Raw genomic sequence first — 25,189 nt, forward strand, 5'->3', positions numbered from 1 at the left:
GGTCTTTCCTGCCCGGGCTGGCTTTGAACCGTGATCCTCAGATCTCAGCCTCCTGAGTAGCTAGGATTACAGGCGTGAGCCACCAGCGATCTCTTTCATTTTTTGACTATGGTTTATCCCCTGTTGTCACTATATTTGATTTTGGTACCCTGTATATTTATACATTTATCTGAATTAGGGAAAAAAGGGAACAACAAAATAAGTGAGACAAAGGATAAAGAGTGAACCAGTGCAACAGCAATATTCACATGTTGGAAATAAACTTTACAACTGGGGGGAGATGGGGGGAGTGAAAATGAGAGAAAAAAAACAAGGGAGTGTATAACAATGCTTGACAAGAAATGTAGTCACTACCTTACATATGTAATTGTAACCCTTCTGTATATCACCTTGACAATAAAATTTAAAAAGAAAAGAAAAAGAAGATATACAAATGCCTTGTTACACATGGCCACAGTATCTAATACATTGCAATTATATGTATATTATATTGTTACATACATATTTTATACCATGTATATTCACATGTATATACATATTAACTGTACCTGACATGTTACAAAGGGCTCTAATTTATTTACATCTTGACACTAGCTAGCATGTTATATAAAACATGTTATTTTGTGTTTTGTAGGGTTTTTTTTTGCCAGTCCTGGGGCTTGGGCACTGTCTCTGGGCTCCTTTTGCTCAAGGCTATCAGTCTACCACTTGAGCCACAGTGCCACATGGGGCTTTTTCTGATTAATTGGAGTTAAGAGTCTCATGAACTTTCCTGTCAGAGCTGGCTTTGAATCAAAATCCTCCGATCTCAGCCTCCTGAGTAGCTTGGATTACAGGGTGTGAGCACTGGTGTCCAATTTATGGGTATTTTTATTATATATAATTTATATTACAGATGGGAATATAGTTCAGTGGCAGAGTGCTTGCTTAATATATCAAAGCCCCTAGGTTCATGTTCATTCACCACCTATTTCTCTCTCTCTCTCTCTCTCTCTCTCACACACACACACACCTTAGGATAGTGCTTTCCCATAACTCCAGCTACTCTAGCCTGAATCCAGGATTTCAAGACCAGCTTGGGCAATGTAGCGAGACTCTTCTTAATAAAATATAAAACCAAGTAACTTATGTTACATAGTCAAAACTATTTATATGAGAAAGTATAGTTTTAACTTATTCGTCGTTCATTGGACTTTAGTTTCCTGCTAGCAAGTTAATACCAAGAGGGGTGAGGCAGAATCCTTGGCTCGTTGCTTAAGCTCCACAAACGACAAATGAACAAATCCTTTTGACCACTTGAGCCTCAGTCTCCCCGTCTGTGGGATGGGTGTGCCTTTTCATCTGCAGAGACCATCAAGTTCTGGTTCCTTTCCCTTCCCCCCAGAGCCCAGCTCTGGGAAATCCTCGGTCCAGGTTTACATTTTCTCATATCCTAGGCGCTGGTGCCCACCACGTGCAACAACCACTGGCCAAGCAGAACTACCACACCCAGCATTCCTCGCGCAGTGAGTATGTTCCACAACCTGTAGGGGTAAATGAGCCTGAAATTTGGCGCCAGAGCCGTGAAAGCAAGAACAAACGTCCCTCTAGCAAGGCTAGGGTGGTACAACCCAGACCCGGCCCTCTAAGGCCCCGCGCTTCCGAGCTCCGCGCAAACTCTGGTTCTAGCAAGACCGAGGCTTGTTCTTCCGTTGCCCCGTGGCTTCTGCTTGTCTCCAGAAAGAAGGCGAGGCTTCCGCCCGGCACTGGGGGTGAGCTGGAACACTTTGCCCCAAGTCTCCGGACAGCATTTGGAGGAAGGTGCTCCCCACCCTGGTCCCAACTTTTGGGATCCCTTAATGAACATATTTGGATACTTGGGCCTGGAGTACCATTTGCCGGGGGGGAGGGGGGGTCTGCTTTTGAGGAGACCCATAAGTGGCGGCATCTGGGGCCCGTAGGGTTTCGGAGTCTGGCGGGGGTTAACGCTTGCAAGCAGGTTTGTTCCTCTGGGACGCTGGGCTTGGGTGGGGGGCGCTTGGGGAACGCTCGGAGTCTGTGTGTGGTTATTCTGTCCATGAGCCTAGTACCAGTGGGAGTGAAGTTTGTGGTTAGTTAAGTCCAGGCGGGAGCTGGGGAGGGCTGATTATAGGAGGGCACCTGGTGACAGTGGGGCATGGTCGGGACCGACGTGGCATTGTGAAGGTACAGCCTTTGTGACCTCTGGTCCTATGATGAGATGAAGGCGCTGAGGATACCGAGTGCTTTGAGTCTGGGGCACATCAGGGCCCAGACCCCGAGAGCGGGAGCCTTCCAACTAGGGCTCTGAAAGAGATGTCTGCTAGGCTCTTCCTGAGCGGACGTAGAGCAACCGGGCGGTCTTGATCAAGGCTTTATTCATTATTCATGAGGAGGTGGGGCCGTGGTGGGAAGCAGATTTTTGCCTTTTTCGCACCGGGTCCACTCGAGGTATCAGTTTATAAATTACTCAGGAGGGGACGAAATCGGCGTGCCGAAGAGGCATATTGCAAAGGTGTTCCGAAGTCTACTGGACAAATTCGTGTACTGCTTAAGTCATACAATAATCAGTTAAGGTGAGTAGCGCCATGAGTTTTCTGAGGCTTTTTTCTAGGGGCGTTGTGCATAATTTATGAGGGGGTGTGACTTTTACAGCTTCATCTGCATGATCCCGAGCGAGCTTTTTCCCCTTACAGTTCCAGGATTTAAGCCTAGTAAAGGGAAGAGGCCTCCGGCATTGTTCATTCTTCAGAGCTCGGTAATCCTAGATTATCAAGCGAAGCTCTTGATTCAGATCCCAACGATCCTTAACTGTTGAGGGATCTCTGGCAAATCTTTAGTGAGCCTGAAATATGGGCATTGGATAGGAAGATTCGTTTACACTCATTTTGCTTTTTGTGTTTGTTATTCAAAATAATGAAACGGCTGGCCCATTTTATCTTCACAACAGTCCTAGGTGGTAGGTTATTATTATATCACTTTATAGATGAGAAAACCAGGACACGGTAGTTTGCCTGAAGTTGGATTCAAACTCGGTCAGTCTCCTTTCCAAAGAGTTTGAGACTTGTCAATGTCCTTTCTCACAGTTTAATAGTATCCATTAGGGTTGAATTCTGCAGTGCACCTGTAGTTCCAGCTACTTAATAGTCTTGAGACTGGAGAGGCTTTGGAACGCAGGAGTTGGGGGCCAACAAAGTCTACATAGTAACACCCAGTTCCTTAAAAAATACTATGAGAGTACATGTAACTATGAGTTAAATAGCACTTGCTGTATGCCAATGTTCTACAAAGTTACTCTTTTAAATTCTGTCTGAAGGTAGGTTGTTTCTAGGTGGGGATACTGTGGCCCAAGTTGCTGGATGTATTCTCACACCTAATTAATTTTACATTATGGAGAACATGTGTTTACATATTATCTTTATAAATACAGTAGTATCAGCATGTACATGGTTCCCAAGAGATGTTGAATAGGAAAAACGTGGAATCCTCAGAATGCATACAGTTTAAACACAGCAGATGATAATGTAGGACTGAAAGCTCTGTATCCACTGAACTATAATTCGGGTATTTTTTTTTTCTGGTGGGGCCGGGCTTAGTCAAAACCACGTGTAACAAATCTTCGAATAAGACAGAGTTACAGAGTTACTGTATTAAAAATTAATGCCAGCACTGTTCTCAGGCCCATTGCATGATTGCTTGATTTTCATAATAACACATCCTACATCCATGACATGGGTGGGTGGGTTCTATTACTATTGACATTTTTGCAACTATGGAATCAGACACCTGCTGCGATAAAGGGACTGTGGGTTTGGTTAGACCAAAGCAGCTGTAGATTCTTAGCAGTTAACGGCGGCAAGGGACTCATGTTCCCCCTGGGTTTTCTCTGTGGCTCTGAAGGATGCTTATGACTCAATAGCAGGCAGGTGTGGCCAAATTGCTAGCTGTAGCATCATAATCCCTATCTGCTGGGCCGAGCCTGACCATTCCTCCTCATGAATGATTCATAAGTTGAATGAGACCTTTCTTGACCTCTCGGAGTTTCCAGTTTGAAGGGCTTTAAGAGCAGCATTTATTATTCAGAAGCCAAGGGAGTGCAGTTTTCCCTGCAGAAGCCCCATTTCTTTGCTGACAAGGTATTCGCTGCAGTCCTCTCTTTTGTTCCAACCCACTGGACTTCATGCATTATTCATGAATAAGATGTAGCATTGGTCTCCTTAGCTTCCGGGCTGCTGCAAGATCATTCATTATTCATGAGCAGTGGGGTGTGGCTGCAGTGTTTTAACCTCTGCTTTCTGGTTGCTTGGTGTTAATCAACCAACCACCCGACTTTATGCATAATTTACAGCCTGGAAACGTGGCCCTGAGGTCCTTCCTTGGTTCCCATGACAGCTAGGCTGCAGCAATTGATTTTTTTAAATGCATATTCCTTGGGGAGTGTCCTCTTGTTTCACCTGTTTTGCTAGTTCCTGCTGCAATACCCACCAGGTGGAGCTATTCCCTTTCTAATGCATTGAGTCACAAACCGGGTCGGGAACCTAGGACTTGATTCATGAGTGGGTGCGGCTCTCCCGCATCCGGGTTTCTGGGGGTGGTGCCCAAGGTTTTGTTCCGGCGTTGGGCTCAGCAGCCGCCATCTTGTGTTGGCGGAGTGGAGGTGGCAGGGACAACTACATCCACCACGGGGGGAGGAGAAGGCGGCGGCAGAGGCGATTCCAGGCAGCCCAGGCGGCGGGGAGGAGGAAAAAGAGAAAGGTGGCGGCCGAGCTTGGCTTCGGCTCCTTGAGGAGTTGGCGGCGGCGCGACCCGGGGAACCGGCATTGGTAATGGTCTTTTTCAAGCACCTGGCCTGGGGCTGGATTTCAGGAGAAATTGATGGGCTGGGCTGATGTCTGGATAGCTGCGGTGTCTTGGACGCCAAGGATCCGTGCAGGAGGGGAGCAAGGGGAACAGATCCTGGGACTGAGCAGTTTCCCGTCTTGGACCACCAGTCTCCTTTCTGGCTGAGATCTGACCTTGGGGTCAGACCCCCGAAAACTGCTTATGGTGACTCATGCTTAATGCCTTTAGCCAGGTGCTTAACCCTATCTGGATCTTTGCATTTCATAAGAAGACTCCCTCCAGTCTTCCAGATCCCCTGACAGCGCGATCTGCCTTGCTAGTGAAAGCCGGTCGCAATTGAATGCCATTAAGGATTTGCCCCAGGATCTAGCCCTTTGGTATTGTGCCTTCATGGTATCCAGCTGGGGCCAGGCTACTCTCCTGGGATATTCCGGATGGCCTTCGTTTCTGAGAGCCATCTCTAGCATTTCCTTTCGCGACCCCTCCTTTAGAGGTGCCATAAAGATCGGAGGTGGTGAAAAGCCATTTGGGACTGCCCTTCCTGTGGGAGACTCTACAACTGCCGTCTGGAAGCTTCAGGCTGACTCTAGCACTAGCATCTTCGCTATGAGGGACCCCTCTGGAGCCAGCATTTCTGGCTGGATCTCTCAGCGTCAGTTCCTAGAATCTGCCCTTACAGACTTCCCCTACTTTTAAGGAAGTCCCCCTTTTTTTCAGTGCTCCCAGTGTTCTTTTCTGAGACTGCCTCTCCCCCAGGCCTCAGCATCTTCCCTAGGGGACATCCTTAACCCCCAGTGACTTTCCCCAGAGCTCAGGGGGACCAGACACCAGGGAGGAACTGCTAGGACACATAATCCTCCATTAAGAGATTCCCTGCCAGCGTCTCCTCTTGCAGACTCTATTGGCTTCTAGCCTTTTCACCAACCCATCCCTAGACCTCATGTCTACCTTCAAAAGCAGACCAGACTTCTAGCTTCTCTTTTCACAAATTCTCTTAAGGTCCTCAGTATCTCCAGAAACCCTCAGGTTCTGCTTTCTGTCTCATAAAAGAACCCAGTATTTTCAGATAGCTTTTCCCCCAAAAGATCCAGTTACCTTCCACCAGAATGGAAAAACACCCACCTCAACGCCCCCTCTCTCATCTACTCACCTCCTCTTCCATAGGCTTAAACAGTTGCTCAGAAAAACCCATTTCTACTTGGGGACCTAGCCAGTGTTTGCTTACTAAGAGTTGAATTGTCTGGGCCCTTCTTCCTCTCTCGACCTTGTCAGAATAGCTGTAGTACTTAGTATGTCCTGTCAGATCCACACGAGGCCCTTTGTGCCAACATTAGAAATCCCCCTATTCTTTTTGATGAAAGGTCTCTGTCCATCAACTGCATCCCTCCTCAGAGACCCCCCGGGGCCTCAGCATCTTTCTGCTGCATCCTCAGGTTCTAAAATGTCCACCCATTCCTCTTGCAGCTTCCTCAGTGGCCTCCTACCTAGTTGGAGACTGATTTGAGTCTTTCCTAACACCTTTGCCCCCTGCCTTCCAGGATTTTTAACATCCCCTTTGCCATCTCCCTCAGAGCTCCTTGGGCTCAATCACTTTCTGATTCCCCTGTCTCACATTTCCAAGGGTTTTCAGTAAGCCCTTCCCTGGAAGCTTTGCAGAACCAAGCATTTCTTCTCTGTACTCTGGCTTCTCCACCTGCTCACATCTCCCCAAATCTGACCCCTTCCAAGCCTACTTTAGGATTCCTCCTTCACCCCTCCTTTGGTTTGGGGGTTCACAGGCATCAGTTTGGAGGCCCCAGGCTAAGTTTTGAAATGTTCTGTACCCCAGCTCAACTTTTTTTTTTTTGTGAAATAGTTCAAGGATGTGTTCTAATAGGGGCCTGAGCGCATATTAAGGGAGAAAGAGGATTTGGGGGTTTTATGAATGGATGTAGGAACCTTTAGCTTCTTTCGAGGAGTTTTTGTTGCAGACTTCTGCTTGCTTGTGACAAAGAGATACTCCAAACCTTGATAACTGTGAATCGGCTTTGTTTTTGAAACAGTGTAGCCCAGGGATCTTCAAACTTGTAATATTCTTGCATTAGCCTCTTAAGTACTGAGATTAAAGCACTTCGGAACAATTGTGCCAAACCTTCTTAGACTGGCTGCCAGCACTAGGATGGAGAGGTGAAAGGTCTAGAAAATAAGAGTTCTCTGGCTCTGAATCATGGCTAATTTGGGGAGGGAGGAAAAGCCAACCCAACTGACCAATGACAAGGCAAAGAGATAACTAAATAATGGAGGCACCCTCAGGTGTTCAGGGAGGAGCTTAAGTGCTTAGCTCCCCCTGAGTGAGTTCTGTCCACAGACCTTCACTTCTTTGAGGACAGTTCCTTTTGTCCCAGCATTTGGAGGAAATAAAATCCCTATGCTTGTAGGTCAGAAAGCCAATAAGTGGAGAATAAGAAATGCCTTTGTCTCCTTAACTCATCAGGGCTTCTTCTTACTCAGGTTGGATCTTAGCATTCTGGGCTTTGACTGGCAGACTCAGATCTCTCCCTACCTCTTTATGTCCCCCTTCCCTTAGCCCTAAACCCAGAGCTGTGTTTTAACTCCAGTTCATCCAGGAAAATTTTGCCAATCGTTGCCCACCAGCTGCATGACTGTGCAAGTGAATCATGTTCTCTAAGCCTTTGTTTTCTCATTTGGGATGTGAGTGGTTCATGGGCATTGTTAGGATTAGACAAAGCCCTTTACCCTGTGATTGACAAGCAATAAGCTCTGGATAGATAGTAGGGAACTCTTGTCATTGTGGCTAGTGTTACAGTGTGACGGCACCAAGATGGAATCTTACATATGTTTGTGTGATTGGGTGTCAGAAAAAGCTCAGCGTAAAAGTGGTCATGTGAACAGAAGACTTTGAGGACCATTGGACCTGGGAGGAGGGAATGATTCTGTGTTTTATTATCTCCAACGTGTGGATCTGTTCCATGTCCTGTGTCCCTGACCCCACCATCAGAATTTTTTTCCTACCACAGGTGTGTTTTATACACACACACATTCACACTCACATCCTGCCTCTGAGAACTAGTATGTGATTCTTGGCAAGTCATGGTTTTCCTTTGTTCAGCAAGGACATTAAACCCTGCCTTGTTGGGGTCAGGACCACTGAGGAGATGAAACTTGATAACACTAGGAAATAACTCGGACTTCAGAGTCAGCAGATCCTGGTCTAGTCCCGATTCAGCCACTCAGCGGGAACATTGGTTAAGTCACCAAATAAATACCCTAGTGGGTCCCCCCCTCCTTTTTCCTCTCCCTTATGAGTTGAGCAGTGGGTTCTGTAGAAGTCCAAGCCTCACAGAGGTGCCCTGAGGACAGGCTGAGACGAGGCTCATTAAAGTATTTAGTATGGCATCTGGCACTGAGAAGACTCCTAGTTAAATCTTCATTTATCATTAATATTCACCTGTTTAAGGGACTCCCCGTGCAGATGAGACCTGGAAAATGTGTTTTCTCATTCTACAGTCTGTTTTATTGGCCTGGCTTCAGTTTCCCCTCCCAAAGCTTGGTAGGAGATTACACTTTGAAAAGCTCCTCCCCCAGCAACCTGGGGCCTGGGTTTACAGCCAGGTGTGGCCTGCCTGTCCCAGCTTATCAGTCCCAGTTTCATTTTCCTCTTGTACCTACCTCTGTGTCCCTGGGATTGGCTGCTTGGTGTTACCCACTTCCTTTGTGCCAAGTCTGGGTTCTGTGTGTGTTTTTTTTTTAAACTTCCCAGGGAAGCTATATTGCCCCTATTTTACAGGTGAAGAAATAGCCTCATAGGGTTAAAGGCTGACTGAAGGAGTGGCCGGGTCAAGGTACGAAACCCAGTCTATCCTGAGTTCACATCTGTCCTCTGACCTCCCCACAAGTACCATCTCATAGCTCTTTTAAGCCCACAGGATTGGAAGTCTGTTGTTCTGAGCTGGGGAGAGGCAAAGTGTTTCACATTCAGCAATATAGATTCACAAGCCAGACCACCTGGGTTCCGATCTTTGGTGTGACAGTGATATGACCCTGGGGACAAGTCACTTCATCTCACTGGACCACTTTTTTCTGTAAAATGGAGTTGGCTCCTGTATTAGTCTCCCTTGTCTTAGTTACCTTTAACAAGCATATAACCACCTCTCCCTCCTTTTTCCTTCTAGATGTCCAGCTCGCCGCTGTCCAAGAAACGTCGCGTGTCCGGGCCTGATCCAAAGCCGGGTTCTAACTGTTCCCCTGCCCCGTCCGTGTTGTCTCAAGTACCCTCAGTGCCAACCAACGTGAGTATCTTCTTCCTGCAGACCAGCCAATGGGTGGGAGAGTCCTATCACTATACATCTGTCCACACCCCACTCCTACCTGTCCCTAAACCTGTTCTAACCTCCTATCTGCAGGGAATGGCAAAGAACGGCAGTGAAGCAGACATAGATGAGGGCCTTTACTCCCGGCAGTTGTAAGTATGGCTGAACCTGGCTGAGGTTGAGAGGGGTGCATTAAAAGATGACTTTGGGTGGGGCCAGGCCTCTGACCTGCAGTGCTTCCTAACTTGGCAGGTATGTGTTGGGCCATGAGGCAATGAAACGGCTCCAGACATCGAGTGTCCTAATCTCAGGCCTGCGGGGCTTAGGTGTGGAGATTGCTAAGAACATCATACTTGGTGGAGTCAAGGCTGTCACCCTACATGACCAGGGCACTGCCCAGTGGGCTGACCTGTCCTCTCAGGTACTTCTTTCCAGCTCACTTCTTCCTGCCAAAAAGCCAGCCCCTCTGTGTGACAAAGCTTGTTTACTTCTTTCCTACTCTCCCACCCTTGCAGTTTTACTTACGGGAAGAAGACATTGGAAAAAATCGAGCTGAGGTGTCCCAACCCCGCCTCGCTGAACTCAACAGCTATGTACCTGTCACTGCCTATACTGGGCCCCTTGTTGAAGACTTCCTTAGTGGCTTCCAGGTATTTGGGGTACCCCCTCCAGCTCTCTGCCTCGATACTTTGCTCTTCTCAGAGTTGTTTTATGTTCAATAGGCAGGTATGGGTACCAGTCTCCTTCACATTGGGGAACCTAGAGGCTTCTGGAAGGATGAGAGCCTTAGACAGCCTTTGGGAAACATGGACACCGCAACAGTTCAGTGTAGTTGATATGGCAGACTGCCCTGCCCTGCCATGGGCCTCTGGTTTTACTGTAACTTCAAGGAGCTCACTTAGACCCTGTGCCTTTGTTTTCCTACTTGTAGACCAAAAATGGCTGCTGTACTGGGGCTTCTATGAGAGTTAAACATTCACTTAGCAATGGGCCTGTGGGGAGGGTTATATGGTTATTTGCTAGTTTAAGAGCCTGGCCAGGAAAAGGGGACTCTGGAAGCTGTTTCTACCTTGGGTTCCCTGAGAGGCTCAGGCACCACAGCTGCATCTTAGGCGTTCACTCTAGTGAATAGAGATTGATATTCAGGCAGAGAACAGAGCCCTAGAAGCTACAGCTGAGCAGGCAATGTCTTGAGAACCAGGAGCAGGTGGGTGTGGCAGGAGTGAGCTCAGACTTTGGCTGGAAACAGAGTTTTACCCCGCCTGTGTCTCCCAGGGCATGGCAAGATTGTAGGCAGGCAACAGTGGGTGTTTGTCAAACAAGTGAGTCAGCTGTTCTCCAGAGTCTCATGTGCCCAGCTGCCTCTCCACCTTTCCTGACATGGTCTAGGGGTTCATTCTTCTCCTCACTACTTTCACCCTCACTGAGTCTAACCCACAAAAAGGTCTTTGTAGTTGGGCTGTTGGTGGCTTATGCCTATAATCCTAGCTACTCAGGAGGAGGAGATCTGAGGATCTCAATTCAAAGCTAGCCCAGGCAATAAAATCCAGGAGACGCTTTGTCTCCAACTAACCAGCAAAGGCAGATTTGGAGCTTTGGCCCAAAGTGGTAGAGTGCCAGCCTTGAGCAAGAAAAAGCTCAGGGGCAGATTCCAGGCCCTAGGTTCAAGTCCCAGTACTGATCAAAAAGAAACAGGAAAAAGAAAAAATAGGAAAGAAGGGCTGGGAAGGTGGCTCAGTGGTAGAGCGCTTGCCTTGCATGCATGAGGCCCTGGGTTCGATTCCTCAGCACCACATAAGAAAAAAAAAGCCGGAAGTGGCGCTGTGGCTCAAGTGGTAGAGCGCTAGCCTTGAGCTGAAGAGCTGAGGGACAGCGCCCAGGCCCAGAGTTCAGGCCCCACGACTGGACCCCCCCCAAAAAAACAAACAAAAAAAATAGGAAAGAAAAGATGTTTGTGAAAGAGGGCTGAACCAGAGGCCCACTGCTCTCAGCCCTAAGGACACTCCCCCACAGGCTTTCTGCCATCTTTCTCTTCCCTTTTTCCTGGGGCTAGACCCTTGGCCTGAGCCTTTACTTCTCCACAGGTGGTAGTCCTTACCAATTCCCCACTTGAGGACCAGCTGCGAGTGGGTCAGTTTTGTCACAATCATGGTATCAAGCTGGTGGTAGCAGATACTCGAGGCCTATTTGGGTGAGTGCTGTCTGTCCCCTGCCCCTTTTTCCCCAACCCCTCACAGATCAAGACTCATAGCCAGTCACCATCTTCTTATCCGCCACCCCAGTTTTGTATTCTATATAGTCACCCCCTCCCCCACCCCCGTTTGGCATTGGTGCCATCTGATCCTGCAATGTTCTCCGCAGTGTTGGACTGTTTGCAGATACTCAGTACTGCACCTTGAAGGCTGCATGGGGCCTGTGTGTGGAGTACTCAGACATCAGCTCTATTGCTTCCCTCTTATAGGCAGCTTTTCTGTGACTTTGGAGAGGAAATGGTCCTCACAGATCCTAATGGGGAGCAGCCACTCAGTGCTATGGTTTCTATGGTCACCAAGGTGAGGAGAGCAGCCTCAAGGGTCTTGGCAGGTGGGTGGGCAGTGGCACTTGCCTGCTTCTGGTTCCCTGAGCCTACTTCTGAAGCATACTCTTTTCAACCAGGACAACCCCGGTGTGGTTACCTGCCTGGATGAGGCCCGACACGGGTTTGAGAGTGGCGACTTTGTCTCCTTTTCAGAAGTACAGGGCATGATTCAACTCAACAATAGTCAGCCCATAGAGATCAAAGTCCTGGGTGAGCTAGGGCATGGGGACACCAGAGGGCAATGGGCTAAGGTATTGAAGGGGAAGAAGACATGCCCCTGGGTTCAGTGTAAGGGGAGACACGTCCTGAGTGTCTGAGATAAACCAGAGGCAGAATCGCTTGGGGATTTGGGGGATGAGAGAAGTGCTGGGGCCTCAGGTATTGGGGAAAAGGCTCTGTTACTAGAATAGTGCAGATCAGAGGATCTCAGACTCAAGTCTGAGGTGATTTGGGAAGGAACAGAGGCCTTCCAGAATACCCTTGAGGCCAGGGACACGGGTCTCCTGGGGGCTGAGCTGGCTCTGGGGCAGTGAAGATGGTTTCTTTGGTGTCCCAAAGGGAGTCTGAATGAGTGGAGAGATGATTCTTTTTTATCTTGAGCTGAGTGAGGGGTGGTTGTGTTGTTGTTCTGTGGGCATTGTGGGCTTTGGAGGGTGGGTAGACTGATAATCTCTCCCATCCACCCTAGGTCCTTACACTTTTAGTATCTGTGACACCTCTAATTTTTCTGACTACATTCGTGGAGGCATCGTCAGTCAGGTCAAAGTACCTAAGAAGATTAGCTTTGTAAGTGTGTGTGAGGAGGGGGGAGGATAGCAAGCCCATGGAGGGTAGCTCTAGATATTTCTAAGTTCTTCATTCCTTTTCTTCTGGTTCTGATGCCCTCCCCCTTCCCCCTACAGAAATCATTGCCGGCTTCACTGGAGGAGCCTGATTTTGTAATGACGGACTTTGCCAAGTATTCTCGCCCTGCTCAGCTGCATATTGGCTTTCAAGCCTTGCACCAATTCTGTGCTCAGCATAACCGGCCCCCTCGGCCCCGCAATGAGGTGGGTGGGTAGACCTTCAAGCCAGGACACAAGTACTTGGCACTGAAGCCCTGACATGCCCCTCTTTGTCCCCTTTCCCTCCCTCCCCCACTTCTCCCATAGTGGTCTGTCTGGTCTTAACTTGGTTCCTTTTGGCCCACTAGGAGGATGCAACAGAACTTGTGGCCCTAGCACAGGCTGTGAATGCTCGTGCCCTGCCTGCAGTACAGCAGGAAACCTTGGATGAGGACCTTCTCCGAAAGCTGGCCTATGTAGCTGCTGGGGATCTGGCGCCCATAAATGCTTTCATTGGAGGCCTAGCAGCCCAGGAAGTCATGAAAGTAAGTACTCATGGGTGTAGATGGGCCCAAGTATTTGTCTGATCCCATTGCTTGTCCATCTGTGTCAGGCCCTGATTAACCACTGACAACCTCTCTCCCTGGCCCATTTACCAGGCCTGCTCTGGGAAGTTTATGCCTATTATGCAGTGGTTGTACTTCGATGCTCTTGAGTGTCTTCCTGAGAACAAAAATGTCCTCACAGAAGAAAAATGTCTCCCGGTATGTGAATACAGCCTATGGGGAAGCCACCATTGGGGTCATTTCCAGGGAAATTCCTCAGTGACCCTCCTCCTTTCATGTTCCTCAGCGGCAGAACCGTTATGATGGGCAGGTGGCTGTATTTGGCTCTGACCTACAAGAAAAGCTAGGCAAGCAGAAGTACTTCCTGGTAGGTGATTCCATTGAATACCCAGTGTACACCACCCTTCCTGAAGGAGGATCTTGTCCTTATACCTATATTACATCCCTTTTGCCTGGGGTACAGCCTCATTTCTCCCTCTTGGGTGGTTCCTTCTGGTGATTGGGGGTGTATGGGGGGGGCCTGGGCACTATGCATGAGCTTTTTTGATCTACTACTTGAGCCACAGCTCTACTTTTGGCCTTTTTGCTCGTTAATTGGAAATAAATCTCATAGACCGTCCTTCTCAAGCTGTTTCAAAATGGAATTCTCAGCCTCCTGAGTAGCTAGGATTCCAGGTGTGAGCCATTGGCACCCATCTTGTAGGTGATTTGGACCTGAAGATTTATGGCACTAGCCCTCTTCCCTTCTATTGGCTTCAGAAGGACTGAAGAGTGATGGGTGGGTTTGTATCAACCTGCATCATCCTGACAGGTGTCGGTCTCTCTTGGCTGTTTCTTAGGTTGGTGCTGGGGCTATTGGCTGTGAACTGCTGAAAAACTTTGCCATGATTGGGCTGGGCTGTGGGGAAGAAGGAGAAATTGTTGTCACAGACATGGACACCATTGAGAAGTCAAATCTGAACCGACAATTTCTGTTTCGGCCTTGGGATGTTACGGTGAGTTGGACAGGTGTAGGAGATGCGCTTTTTCCTTTCACTCTCCTGCCTTTACTTGTTCCCATCCTTTTTGACAAAGGTGTTTCCTCCTTCCTTTTCCTCGGTTTCTGTCATTCAGTCAACGAACATTAAGTATTCTTCCATTAAATGTATCTCCTCTTTTCTTTTTCTTTTGTGCCAGTCCTGGGACTTGAACTGGGGCCCAGGCATTGTCCCTGAGCTTTTTGCTCAAGGCTGGTACTCTACCATTTTAGCCACAGCACCACTTCTGGCTTTTTTTTTTTGTCGGTCGTGGGGCTTGAACTCTGGGCCTGGGCGCTGTCCCTCAGCTCTTCAGCTCAAGGCAAGCGCTCTACCACTTGAGCTACGCCACTTCCGGTTTTCTGGTGGTTTTATTGGAGATAGGAGTCTCACGGTCTCTCCTGCCCAGGCTGGCTTTGAGCTGCGATCCTCAGATCTCAGCTTCCTGAGTAGCTAGGATTACAGGCGTGAGCCACCAGCACCCGGCCACTTCTGGCTTTTTCTGAGTAGTTTATTGGAGATAAGAGCCTCAGGGACTTTCCTGTCTGGGCTGGCTTCAAACTGTGATTCTCAGATCTCAGCCTCCTGAGTACTAGGATTATAGGCGCAAACCACTGGCACCCAGCTTTTGGGGCTACATGGCTTTGAACCATGATCCTCAGATCCAAAGCTTCTTGAGTAGGGTAGGATTACAGGCATGAGCTACCTATCTACGGGGTGTCCAGCTTCTTTTTTCTCTATCCTTTTTATCAGTGCTGCTTCAGATAAGCTTAGTTGATCCACTAGGAAGACTTCCAGGATTGAGCATGTAGTCACATTAATGGCTGTGACTTAGTGTATAGAAAGATCATAACATAATCATCACAGGGAAGAGGCTCTTGGGGCAAGTTTCTAGGAGTTCTCAGGGGAGTTAAACTATTTACCCAACTACCAGTGGTAACAATGTACATGAAATGTTGCTAAGGAAGGAAACTTTCTAGCTAATAGGACTTTTGCAGATAGCTAGCCAAGCATCAAAATTCCAGACTAGAGGGGCGGGTGCTTATAATCCTAGTAATTTAGGAGGCTGAGATCTGAGTCACAATTCGAAGTTTTCCTAGGCAGAAAAGTTTGTTAGACTCTTATCTCCAGTTAACCACCAGAAAACCAGAAGTAGAGCTGTAGCTGAAGGTGATAGAGTGCTGGTATTGAGTAAGAAAGCTCAGAGACGGTGCCTAGGTCCTGAGTTCAAGTCCCATGACTGACAAAAATTAAAATCCAGACTACCAGCAGGAAAGAAGGTGTTTGACATTGACTGTTTCCTGAGAAAAAGTTTAGGCATAGTGAGCCACTGTCACCTATTAGACAATAATGGGGAGCCCGTTCCTAGACTCTAGCCCAGGGCCAACTTGAGAAGCAGGCCTTCTGAGGATTTTGTTGAATCAGTTAATTCTTAGCAAAGTTGGAACTGAGTTAAACTTTTCTGTAGGGCACCACTATCTTACTTTTTTTGGTGGTACTAGGATTGAACCTAGGGCCTCCTACAGCAGGCTAAGCAGGTGCTCTACCACTTGAGCCACACCTCCAGTACATCAGTGTCACTATTACATGCCCAGTATCACTAAGGTTCACGCACTTAGTCATCAAGTAGTTTTTTTTTCTTTTATGGGGGCAAAGGGTGATATTGGGATTTGAACTCTGGGCTTCACACTTGTTGAGCAGTTATTTCACTTGAGCCATGTAAGATTGTGATTGGCTTGAAGGCAAGTAGCAAACAATAGATATATTAATGATAACAATAGTGAAGCATGTCATTCTTATTGGTCATAATCTGCTTTGTGAGGAAACAAAAACAAAAAACTACTACCATACCAGCTGCTAGTGGCTTCTAAGCCTAGCTACTCAGGCTGAGATTTGAGGATCACAGTGAAAATCATGCTCAGTACCACAGCCTGAGCATGAAAGTCTTTTCTAATTAACTGTCAAAAGCCAGAAGTGGAGCTGTAGCTCAAGTAGTAGAGTGCTGGCCTTGATCAAAAACATAAGGGACAGCACCTAGGCCCTGAGTTCAAGCCCTAGTACTGGTAAAAACAACAACCAAAAAACCCTCACAAAATGAGGAAGGGAAATTGAATGTCTAGAGGAGGTGTTTGTAGCTTTTGCTGGTTTAGGAAGACTTTAATTCTGTAAAATTACAGTGGGTGCCCCATGCGGCGGGGGGGGGGGGAGGGCGGTGATGTTTATGGCCCAGATAAAACCCTTGCAGGGGAAGTCATTACCTCAGGGAACTAACTCAGTTTACTGTTAAGTAGGGATAGGCGTTCTAAGTAGAGGAGGGGTGGGTTCTGACTTGAACTTTGAAAGGCTCCTGCTTTTTTGTGTAATAGCATCTTGGTTGTATTTGGGGGAAATTTCTAAACCTGGGTGCAGCCACCTGAAAGAACAATAGATGTTGAGTAGGCAGACCTCCAAAAGACATCCAGCTCTTTGTTCCCAATATGTGTCTGTCCTCTGCTTCTCTTTGCACTTAGCTCCTGCCACATTTCTCATAGTTCTGGCAATGGGGCATTGTCACAGATTGTCTTCCACTGAACCAAGAGTATCTGGATCTCAGGGTCTTTTCCAGAATTAAGTAAAATTTCAGGAGGATGGCTCTCCTCTAGGTGTTTCTAGAGCAGATGCACAAATAACAGTTCTGTTCCCCTGTTTCTACCTCCTCACATGCTAGAAATTGAAGTCTGACACAGCCAGTGCAGCTGTACGCCAGATGAATCCACACATCCGAGTGATAAGCCACCAGAACCGTGTGGGACCTGACACAGAGCGCATTTATGATGATGATTTCTTCCAAAACTTGGATGGAGTAGCTAATGCATTGGACAATGTGGATGCCCGTAAGTTCAGAGGCTAATAAGGAGGTGTAGGGCAGAGTTGGGGTTTGTATATATATGCGGGAAAAGTTGGGTATTTGCATATGCATGAGAGATGCAGGTCTTCCTGTCTTTTCCTGACTTTACCTTCATCCTCTCACCTCAACAGGTATGTACATGGACCGCCGCTGTGTGTACTACCGGAAGCCACTGCTGGAGTCAGGCACACTGGGCACCAAGGGCAATGTGCAGGTGGTGATCCCCTTTCTGACAGAGTCGTACAGCTCCAGCCAGGATCCACCAGAGAAGTCCATCCCCATCTGTACCCTGAAAAATTTCCCTAATGCCATTGAGCACACTCTGCAGGTGAGTGGCTCTGCAGGGAGGGACAGAAGGCAACCAGGCGCTGGGTCTTCAGGTGTTTGAAGCCTAAGCATGAAGTGTACTTCTTTTCACCTGGCAATTAAGGCTTCTAGAATGATTCTTTTTTTTCTTTCCACTTCTATTTTTAAATTTATCCAATCATAGACAAGTATAAAGAATACTGTGGTGAATACTCAAATACCACTGTTCATCTAGGTTTGGCAGTTGTTAATATTTTACCAATTTCTTAGGTTAATCTGACCTGTCTCAGTTATGATAGAGTTTACTAGGGATAGCATACCACCCTTCATAATAATTCAATCTGTCTCTGCAAAGTAAGCATGTATTTCCATGTAGTAGGGTCTTTCAGTGCCAGCAGTCCATACTGCTGGCATTTGGACTTGTATTTCTCTCTTTTTATGTGTATGTTGATACTGGGGCTTGAACTTGGAGCCTAGGTGCTGTCTCTTAGCTTTTATACTCTAGGCTGGTGTTCTACTATTTGAACTACTGCCCCACTTCTGGATTTTTGGTAGTTAATTGGAGATGAGAGTTTTGTGGACTTTCCTGCTTGCGTTGGTTTCAAACCACAATCCTCAGATCTCAGCTTCCTGAGTAGCTAGGATTACAGGCATAAGCTCCCAGCTCCCAGCTGACTTAGTATTTATCTGTCCTAGGGGTGCCTTTCTGTGTACTGTAGTGAAACTCAGTATCTCTGGCTTCTACCCACTAGATACTAGATACCATGGCATTCCCTCACCACTATAACAGCTAAAAGCAAGCCTAGGGGCTGGGAGCATAGCATATGCAAAGTCACTCCTAGTTGAAAACTAACCCAATTTTTTCCTTCCTTCCTTCCTTCCTTCCTTCCTTCCTTTTCTTTCTTTCTTTCTCTCTCTTTCTTTCTGTCTCTCTCTTTCTTTTTTTCTGTCTCTCTCTTTCTTTCTGTCTCTCTCTTTCTTTTCTTTCTTTCTGTCTCTCTCTTTCTCTTTCTCTCGTTCTCTTTCTTTTCTTTCTTTCCTGTGTATGCCAATACTGGCACTTGAACTCAAGGCCTCACATTCTCATAGTCATTTTGCTCAAGGCTGGTGTGCTCTACCACTTGAGTCATGCTTCTGTTTCCCACTTTTTGCTGTTTAATTGGAGATAAGAGCCTCATGAACTTTTCTGCCAGACTGGCTTTGAAACATAATCCTCAAATCTGAACCCCCCTTAGTAGCTGGGATTATATACATGAGCTGCAGTGCCCAACTCAAAATTAGTAGTCACTTATTTGTCTCTACAAGTTTCTCTAGCTGTTGCTCAAAATGAACTTAATAACTAGTTTGTCAGGAATATCTATATGCGTATGATGACTTACATGTAGAACAATGTATATCATGTGGTCTAACAAAACAAAATATACCTAAGTGACCAGCATTCAGGCCAGAAACAAATAGAGCATGTGCTTAGCATGCATAAGGCTCTGAGTTCCATCTCTAGCAATGCAAAGAGAAAAAGTGTATACACATTTATTTCTTTTCTTTTGCTAGTACTGGGGATTGAACTTTAGGCAAGGTGGTTGCTCAGCTTGTTTGTTTGGCTGGGAATAGAGTCTCACAGACTTTTCTGCCTTGGCTAGAATCAACTTTCAATCCTCCAGATATAGCTAGAACTACAGATGTAAGCCACTGGTGCCTGGCCACATTTGTTACTTTCTAGCTACCCCTGAAGTAGGCATTGCAATTAACAGTATCTAGAGTAAAGGACATAGTATATAAAGGTATTGTCATGTGTGCCTGAAGTCACAAAACTTAATATGTAGCAGAGATGGAATTTGAGCCTGGACCTCTTAACATCTGTATTTTCCACACTATGTCACTGATAACTGTGTGTACAGTCTTGGGAATTCTCAAAGGACAGAGCTTCTGTATTTTCTGCCAATTCCCTCAAGCCTGAATAAGAATCAGGGTTTTTTTTTGTCTTTTTTTTTTTTTTGTCAGTTATGGGGCTTGAACTCTAGACTTGGGAGCTGTTCCTGAGCTATTCAGCTCAAGGCAAGTGCTCTACTACTTAAGCCACAGCACCTGCCTGTTTTCTGGAGGTTAATTGGAGATAAGAGTCCTTGCCCAGGCTGGCTCTGAATAGGCGTGAGCTACTGGTGCCTGGCCATTTTTCTTTAAGTTTCTAAAATATATACTTAACTGATATTTTTCTTTTTTGCTTTTCTACTTCAAGACCCATGACCAACAACAAAAAAAAAACATTTGTTTTTTTTGTTGGTCTGGTCGTGGGGCCTGAACTATGGGCCTGGGTGCTGTCCCTCAGCTCTTCAGCTCAAGGCTAGCACTTTACCACTTGAGCCACAGCACCACTTCCGGCTTTTTTCTTTTTGCTTATGTAGTGCTGAGGAATCGAACCCAGGGCCTCAGGCATGCAAGGCAAGCGCTTTACCACTGAGCCACCTTCCCAGCCCCAAGAACATTTTTTTTGTTGGTCATGGATCTTGAACTCTGGGCTTGAGCACTGTCCCTGAGCTCTTCAGCTCAAGGCAAGAGCTCTACCTCTTGAGCCACAGTGCCACTTCTGGTTTTCTTGTGGTTAATTGGAGAAAAGAGGCTCACAGACTTTCCTGCCCTAGCTGGCTTTGAACCATAATCCTCAGATCTAGGCCTCCTAAGTAGCTAGGATTATAGGCGTGAGCCACCAGTGCCTGGCTCGCTCACTGTCTTTCTTCCTTCTTTCCTCTTTCTTTCTTTCTTTCCTTCCTTCCTTCCTTCCTTTCTTTTCTTTCTTTTTTCATTCTTTCTTTTTGTGCTGGTCCTGGGGCTTGAACTCAAGGCTTGGGCACTATCCCTGGGCTTTTTTTGCTCAAGGCTACCACTCTACCACTTATGCCACAGCTCCATTTCTGGCTTTTTGGTGATTAATTGGAGATAAGAAACTTTCCTGCCAGGCTGGCTTCAAATTGTGATCCTCAGATCTCAGCCTCCTGAGTAGAATTACAGATGTGAGCCACCAGAGCCCAGCCTGATATTTTTCTTTTATTAAATCAAGGCATAGCATATGTAGACTATGATAACAAAGATCTTAAGTTTTTTTCATATGTACATTGGTACAATCACTGTTCAGGTCAAATTCATTGGTTCTGTCTTTTTGGGTGGGGGTGCACAGGGTCTTATGCATAGCCTAGGCTAGCCTGAGTCTCATGGCTTTCCAGTCCTGTCTGACTTTGAACCCTGATCCTCAGATCTCAGCTTCCTAAGTAGCTGGGATTAGTGAGCCACTGGCACCTGGCTAAATACAGGTTCTCTTGTATTGAGCGTTTTCCACTCAGAGCTAGCACTCTACCACTTGAGCCATACCTTCACTTTCAGCTTTTTCCTGGTTCACTGGAGATAAGAGTTTTGCAGAATTGCCTGTCCAGCTTGCCTTTGAACCTTGGTTCTCAGATCTCAGCCTCCTGAGTAGCTAGGATTACAAGCATGAACCACTGGTGCCTTGCTCCTTGATGTTTAAATATGAGGTGAGGGGTAAAGAGGGAGGGAGATTGGGGTCTTCTACTTTCCAGTGCAGCATTGTACCAGGTAGGCTTTCTCACTGCTGCAGAAGCCCTTGTTGTCCACCATTGTCTCAGGTCACCTGTTTGCTTTGTCTGCAGTGGGCTCGGGATGAGTTTGAAGGCCTCTTCAAACAGCCAGCAGAAAATGTCAACCAATACCTCACGTGAGTAACTCCCCCTTCCCTTATCCTGCTGCCTGCCAGCCAGCCACGGCCTTCTGTGTGCTTTCTAACACTGTCTCTCTCAGCGCCAGGCTCGCTTTTCAGAGGAGTTTAGGGAATGCTCGAACTTTTCGCTGATGGGACCAGGATTAGCTTTTCGTGGAGAAGGTGGGATTGCCCTGAAGCCTCCTGGGGCTGCTGTGTAATCCTGCCCCTCGGCCCTCTCCGCTCCCTGATAGAGACCCCAAGTTTGTGGAGCGGACATTGCGGCTGGCGGGTACCCAGCCTTTGGAGGTGCTGGAGGCCGTGCAGCGCAGCCTGGTGCTACAGCGACCACAGACCTGGGCCGACTGTGTGACCTGGGCCTGCCACCACTGGCACACCCAATACTCTAACAACATCCGGCAGCTGTTGCACAACTTCCCTCCCGACCAGGTAATGCCCACTTGCGTGCTCAGTTGGCCACAAGCATTTCCCTGCAAAACCGGAGCCTGCTGTGAGCTCTTCAGGTGGCTTTTTGGACTTACTAATCCATCCAGCTGTGTCCTGAAGCAAGAGATATTAGAAGAATGATTAAGCCTGGCCTATTTGCTCCTGTCCCAACTCCTTGAAACGAAGGACTTGGTTTCTGTTTCCTTTGCCTATGGTAGTGGCTAAGTTGTGTGTGAGTGCAATTCCTAGTAGTTCTCTTTCAACTTGAGCAAGGCACTTCTCTGTACCTGTTTCTTCATCTTTGAAATGGCGACAATGGTGATCTGCCTCTCTGGGCATTTAAGTGGATTCATTAGTATTTCATTGACTTCATGCAGTGCCCAGGAATCCATATAAGCTTGGTAAATGACTCAGTGTCTTGCACAAGGTGATCTCCTCAGCATTGGTGGTGTTCCATAAGCAAGTGTCCACTTTCACTCTGCCTTTCGTGATTGACTTGAGTGCCCAGCCAAGAATAGAGTTGAGGCACGTGCAGAGCCCATGGCAATGAGTCAAGATTGCCAGGTGTCCTGTTCTTCAAATTTCTTTTTGTCCTTTAGCTTACAAGCTCAGGAGCTCCATTCTGGTCTGGGCCCAAACGCTGTCCACACCCACTTACTTTTGATGTCAACAATGTAAGTTTCCTTGGGGGTCTCCTGGGATCTGGGAAAGTGGTGGCTCCCCATAGTTTTTGAAAGCTAACGTGTTCATTTTGCTCTACTTTCCCCCAGCCCTTGCATCTGGACTATGTGATGGCTGCTGCCAACCTTTTTGCCCAGACCTATGGGTTATTGGGGTCTCAGGACCGAGCGGCTGTAGCCACACTCCTGCAGTCGGTGCAGATCCCTGAGTTCACCCCCAAGTCTGGAGTCAAGATCCATGTTTCTGACCAGGAGCTACAGAGTGCCAATGCCTCTGTCGGTGAGGGTGTTTGGCCAGTTGGCCAGGAATCACTATTGCCACTTTCCCCAGCCTAACCATCTCCCCACCAGTCTTCTTTCTGAAATAATGACTCTTTCATGTTCTCTCTGCTTATTTCTCTTTCCTCCCAACTCCTTCATAAGTTCCCATTGACTTTCTCCTTATTTTTCTTCCCAAATACTTCCATATATCACCCCTTCCCCCTTTCTCATATCTTCTGTCTCTCCCTCAGATATTTCATCTATCCATGGCTGTCTCCTTTTCTGAGATCTATACCTCTCCCAATCTGTCTCTCCATTTTCACTTTCTCCTGCTCTTTGACTTTGTTCGTGTCTCTAGAGATAGTCTCTGTTGATAGTCTTTCTCAGATTTCCACTGTTTTTTTGCCCTTCTTCCCTCTTACCCTTCTACTTTCCAAGAATGTCTCTCCTTCCAAAGTTTGCATTTACCTGAATTCCTTTTGTCCTACCCTGCATTTTCATTTCCACCTCAGATCATCCCTGGATCTAAAAGGCTGTGGCCCTTCTCTTTGTGCAGATGACAGCCGCTTAGAGGAGCTCAAGGCTACACTGCCTAGCCCAGACAAACTTCTTGGATTCAAGATGTACCCTATTGATTTTGAGAAGGTACTGGGAAGGGATTCTGGAGAGGGCCAGAGGTATGGGCTGAGCATAGGTGGGCTTAGTAGAATGGGTGTGTGTAGATCTGGAGCCAGCCCCAAGCTGTTGTGGGGAATCATCAGATCGTGGGTCTACCTAGTGACTGATGTAGGGCAGATCAGCAGGAAATTTTCATTGGAAAATACTTCCTGGAAGCCAAGAACCTTCCTCTTTACCTCATCCACTCTTCCTACTTATAATAGGATGATGACAGCAACTTCCATATGGATTTCATTGTGGCTGCATCCAACCTCCGGGCAGAAAACTATGACATTCCCCCTGCAGATCGGCACAAGGTGAGAGGAATCTTAGCCTGGTGTTTCTTCCACTCCCCTCCCAGACTTGAATTCCTTACCTTGTCTCCTTTTGTAAGTCCTGAGCTTACCTCCCTCATTTCTTGTCTCACAGAGCAAGCTGATTGCAGGGAAAATCATACCAGCCATCGCCACAACCACAGCAGCTGTGGTTGGCCTTGTGTGTCTGGAATTGTACAAGGTAGTACAGGGGCACCGACAGCTTGACTCCTATAAGAATGGTTTTCTCAACTTGGCCCTGCCCTTCTTTGGTTTTTCTGAACCTCTTGCTGCACCTCGTCACCAGGTAGGCCCCTGCAGTGGGAGGTGGACTTGTGGATAGGTTATATCTTGGTGTTGAGCTGGGTCTGATTTGTATCATACCCTGTCACTGAGTAAGAGTTCCTTTAGAGCCTGAAGGCCTTGTACATTCTGAGTACAACTTTGTCATTGACCTGAGCTCAGGGTTTGAGATGTTAAATATGGGATGGTCAGGAGATGCCTTGCTGGAAAGATGACTTGTGAGCTTACACTTGGAGGAGTAAGAGGAGGACAAGCCCAATGTAGGCTTTGATGGAGACTCGGAGACGGCTCCTTCCAGAAGTACTGACTGAGGTAAAGTGTGCTTGGTATGTTGAAGGAACAAAAACCAGTAGAGCAGTATGATTGAGAGGATAAAATCAGTAGATGAGTAGAGAATAGGATCTCAATAGCATTGTGCCTTGTCATTTACCATAGGGAGTTTTATGCTTCCTTAGAGGGCCAGCCACAAGAGAGTTTTTTTGTTTTTGTTTTGTTTCTTTGAGACAGGGTCTTGCTATGTAGCCCAGGCTGGCCTGAAACTCCAGATCCCCCTTCTTCAGCCTCCCGAGTGCTGTGATTACAGGCATGCGCCACCATGCCCAGGCACCAAAAGGTTTTAAACAAAGTGGGATTGTGATCTAATGTCTGCATGAGTATGGTGGGGTGGAGACAGACCAAAACTGGGCCCTCTGAGATAGCCCTCATTCTATTCTTCCCTTCTTTATACTGTAGTACTATAACCGAGAGTGGACATTGTGGGATCGCTTTGAGGTACAGGGGCTACTACCTAGTGGTGAGGAGATGACCCTCAAACAGTTCCTTGACTACTTTAAGGTAAGGCCCTAACTCACCTTCACCAGGGGATGGATGTATGCAACAGACTTGCTATCCTTTCTCACCTCTATGACACTGCTGTTTCCTCTTTCTCCCCTCTAGACAGAGCACAAATTAGAGATCACTATGCTGTCCCAGGGTGTGTCCATGCTATATTCTTTCTTCATGCCAGCTGCCAAGCTCAAGGAACGATTGGATCAGCCGTAAGTTGGCTCCTGCCAGGCAATCTGTGTCCCTTGTTTGGGTTGTGAAATTTCAGTTTGCAGCTACCCTTCTGTTGGCCAGCCTTTACCTGCTCTGACCCTCTGCCCTCACCATATCCCCATCCCTAGGATGACAGAGATCGTAAGCCGTGTGTCGAAGCGAAAGCTGGGCCGCCATGTGCGGGCGCTGGTGCTTGAGCTATGCTGCAACGACGAAAGCGGCGAGGATGTTGAAGTTCCCTATGTACGATACACCATCCGCTGACCCCTGTGGATTTCCTGTAGGCTGGCCCCAGTCTCTCCTTTCCCAGCCTTCTTCCAGCCCTGGTTCCCATTTGACCTCTGGCAGTGGTCCAGCTAGCCAAACCTGGTGTTCCCTCATCACCCTCTACCTGAACCTCTATTGCCACTGCTTTCTACCTATTTGAAACCTAAATCCTAATAAAAAAAAAGATACC

The 25,189-nt window shown here is 47.3% G+C and overlaps 1 protein-coding gene across 2 annotated transcripts; it reads left to right on the plus strand.

Annotated features, from left to right (window-relative positions):
• The first annotated feature begins 1,609 nt into the window (after positions 1–1,609).
• Positions 1,610–25,189, plus strand: Uba1 (ubiquitin-like modifier activating enzyme 1). 2 transcript variants are annotated; one of them, XM_013035554.1, is made up of 26 exons: positions 1,610–1,751; positions 9,012–9,128; positions 9,243–9,301; positions 9,402–9,570; positions 9,665–9,799; positions 11,234–11,340; positions 11,611–11,701; positions 11,805–11,937; positions 12,416–12,513; positions 12,630–12,776; positions 12,920–13,096; positions 13,211–13,315; positions 13,404–13,484; positions 13,957–14,112; positions 16,841–17,006; positions 17,152–17,348; positions 20,986–21,050; positions 21,287–21,482; positions 22,079–22,153; positions 22,250–22,439; positions 22,977–23,065; positions 23,302–23,394; positions 23,507–23,698; positions 24,427–24,528; positions 24,631–24,731; positions 24,861–25,183. In XM_013035554.1, exons 2-26 carry the CDS (start codon positions 9,012–9,014, stop codon positions 24,994–24,996), a joined length of 3,177 nt encoding a protein of 1,058 aa, XP_012891008.1. In that variant the 5' UTR covers positions 1,610–1,751; the 3' UTR covers positions 24,997–25,183. The 2 variants fall into 2 exon arrangements, with proteins under 2 accessions (XP_012891008.1, XP_012891007.1); XM_013035553.1 differs by lacking the exon at positions 1,610–1,751 and adding an exon at positions 4,612–4,820 and having other exon boundaries at positions 24,861–25,189.

This window comes from Dipodomys ordii, unplaced genomic scaffold (assembly GCF_000151885.1).
Source record: "Dipodomys ordii isolate 6190 unplaced genomic scaffold, Dord_2.0 Scaffold215, whole genome shotgun sequence".
Lineage (NCBI taxonomy): Eukaryota > Metazoa > Chordata > Mammalia > Rodentia > Heteromyidae > Dipodomys > Dipodomys ordii.

Excerpts from the sequence above, each read along its gene's own strand:
- Uba1 (XM_013035554.1), top strand. The coding sequence starts at position 9,012 with ATGTCCAGCTCGCCGCTGTCCAAGAAACGTCGCGTGTCCGGGCCTGAT. Across the intron at positions 9,571-9,664 it reads GGGCTGACCTGTCCTCTCAG|TTTTACTTACGGGAAGAAGA; the intron begins GTACTTCTTTCC and ends CCACCCTTGCAG. Across the intron at positions 24,529-24,630 it reads AGTTCCTTGACTACTTTAAG|ACAGAGCACAAATTAGAGAT; the intron begins GTAAGGCCCTAA and ends TCTCCCCTCTAG.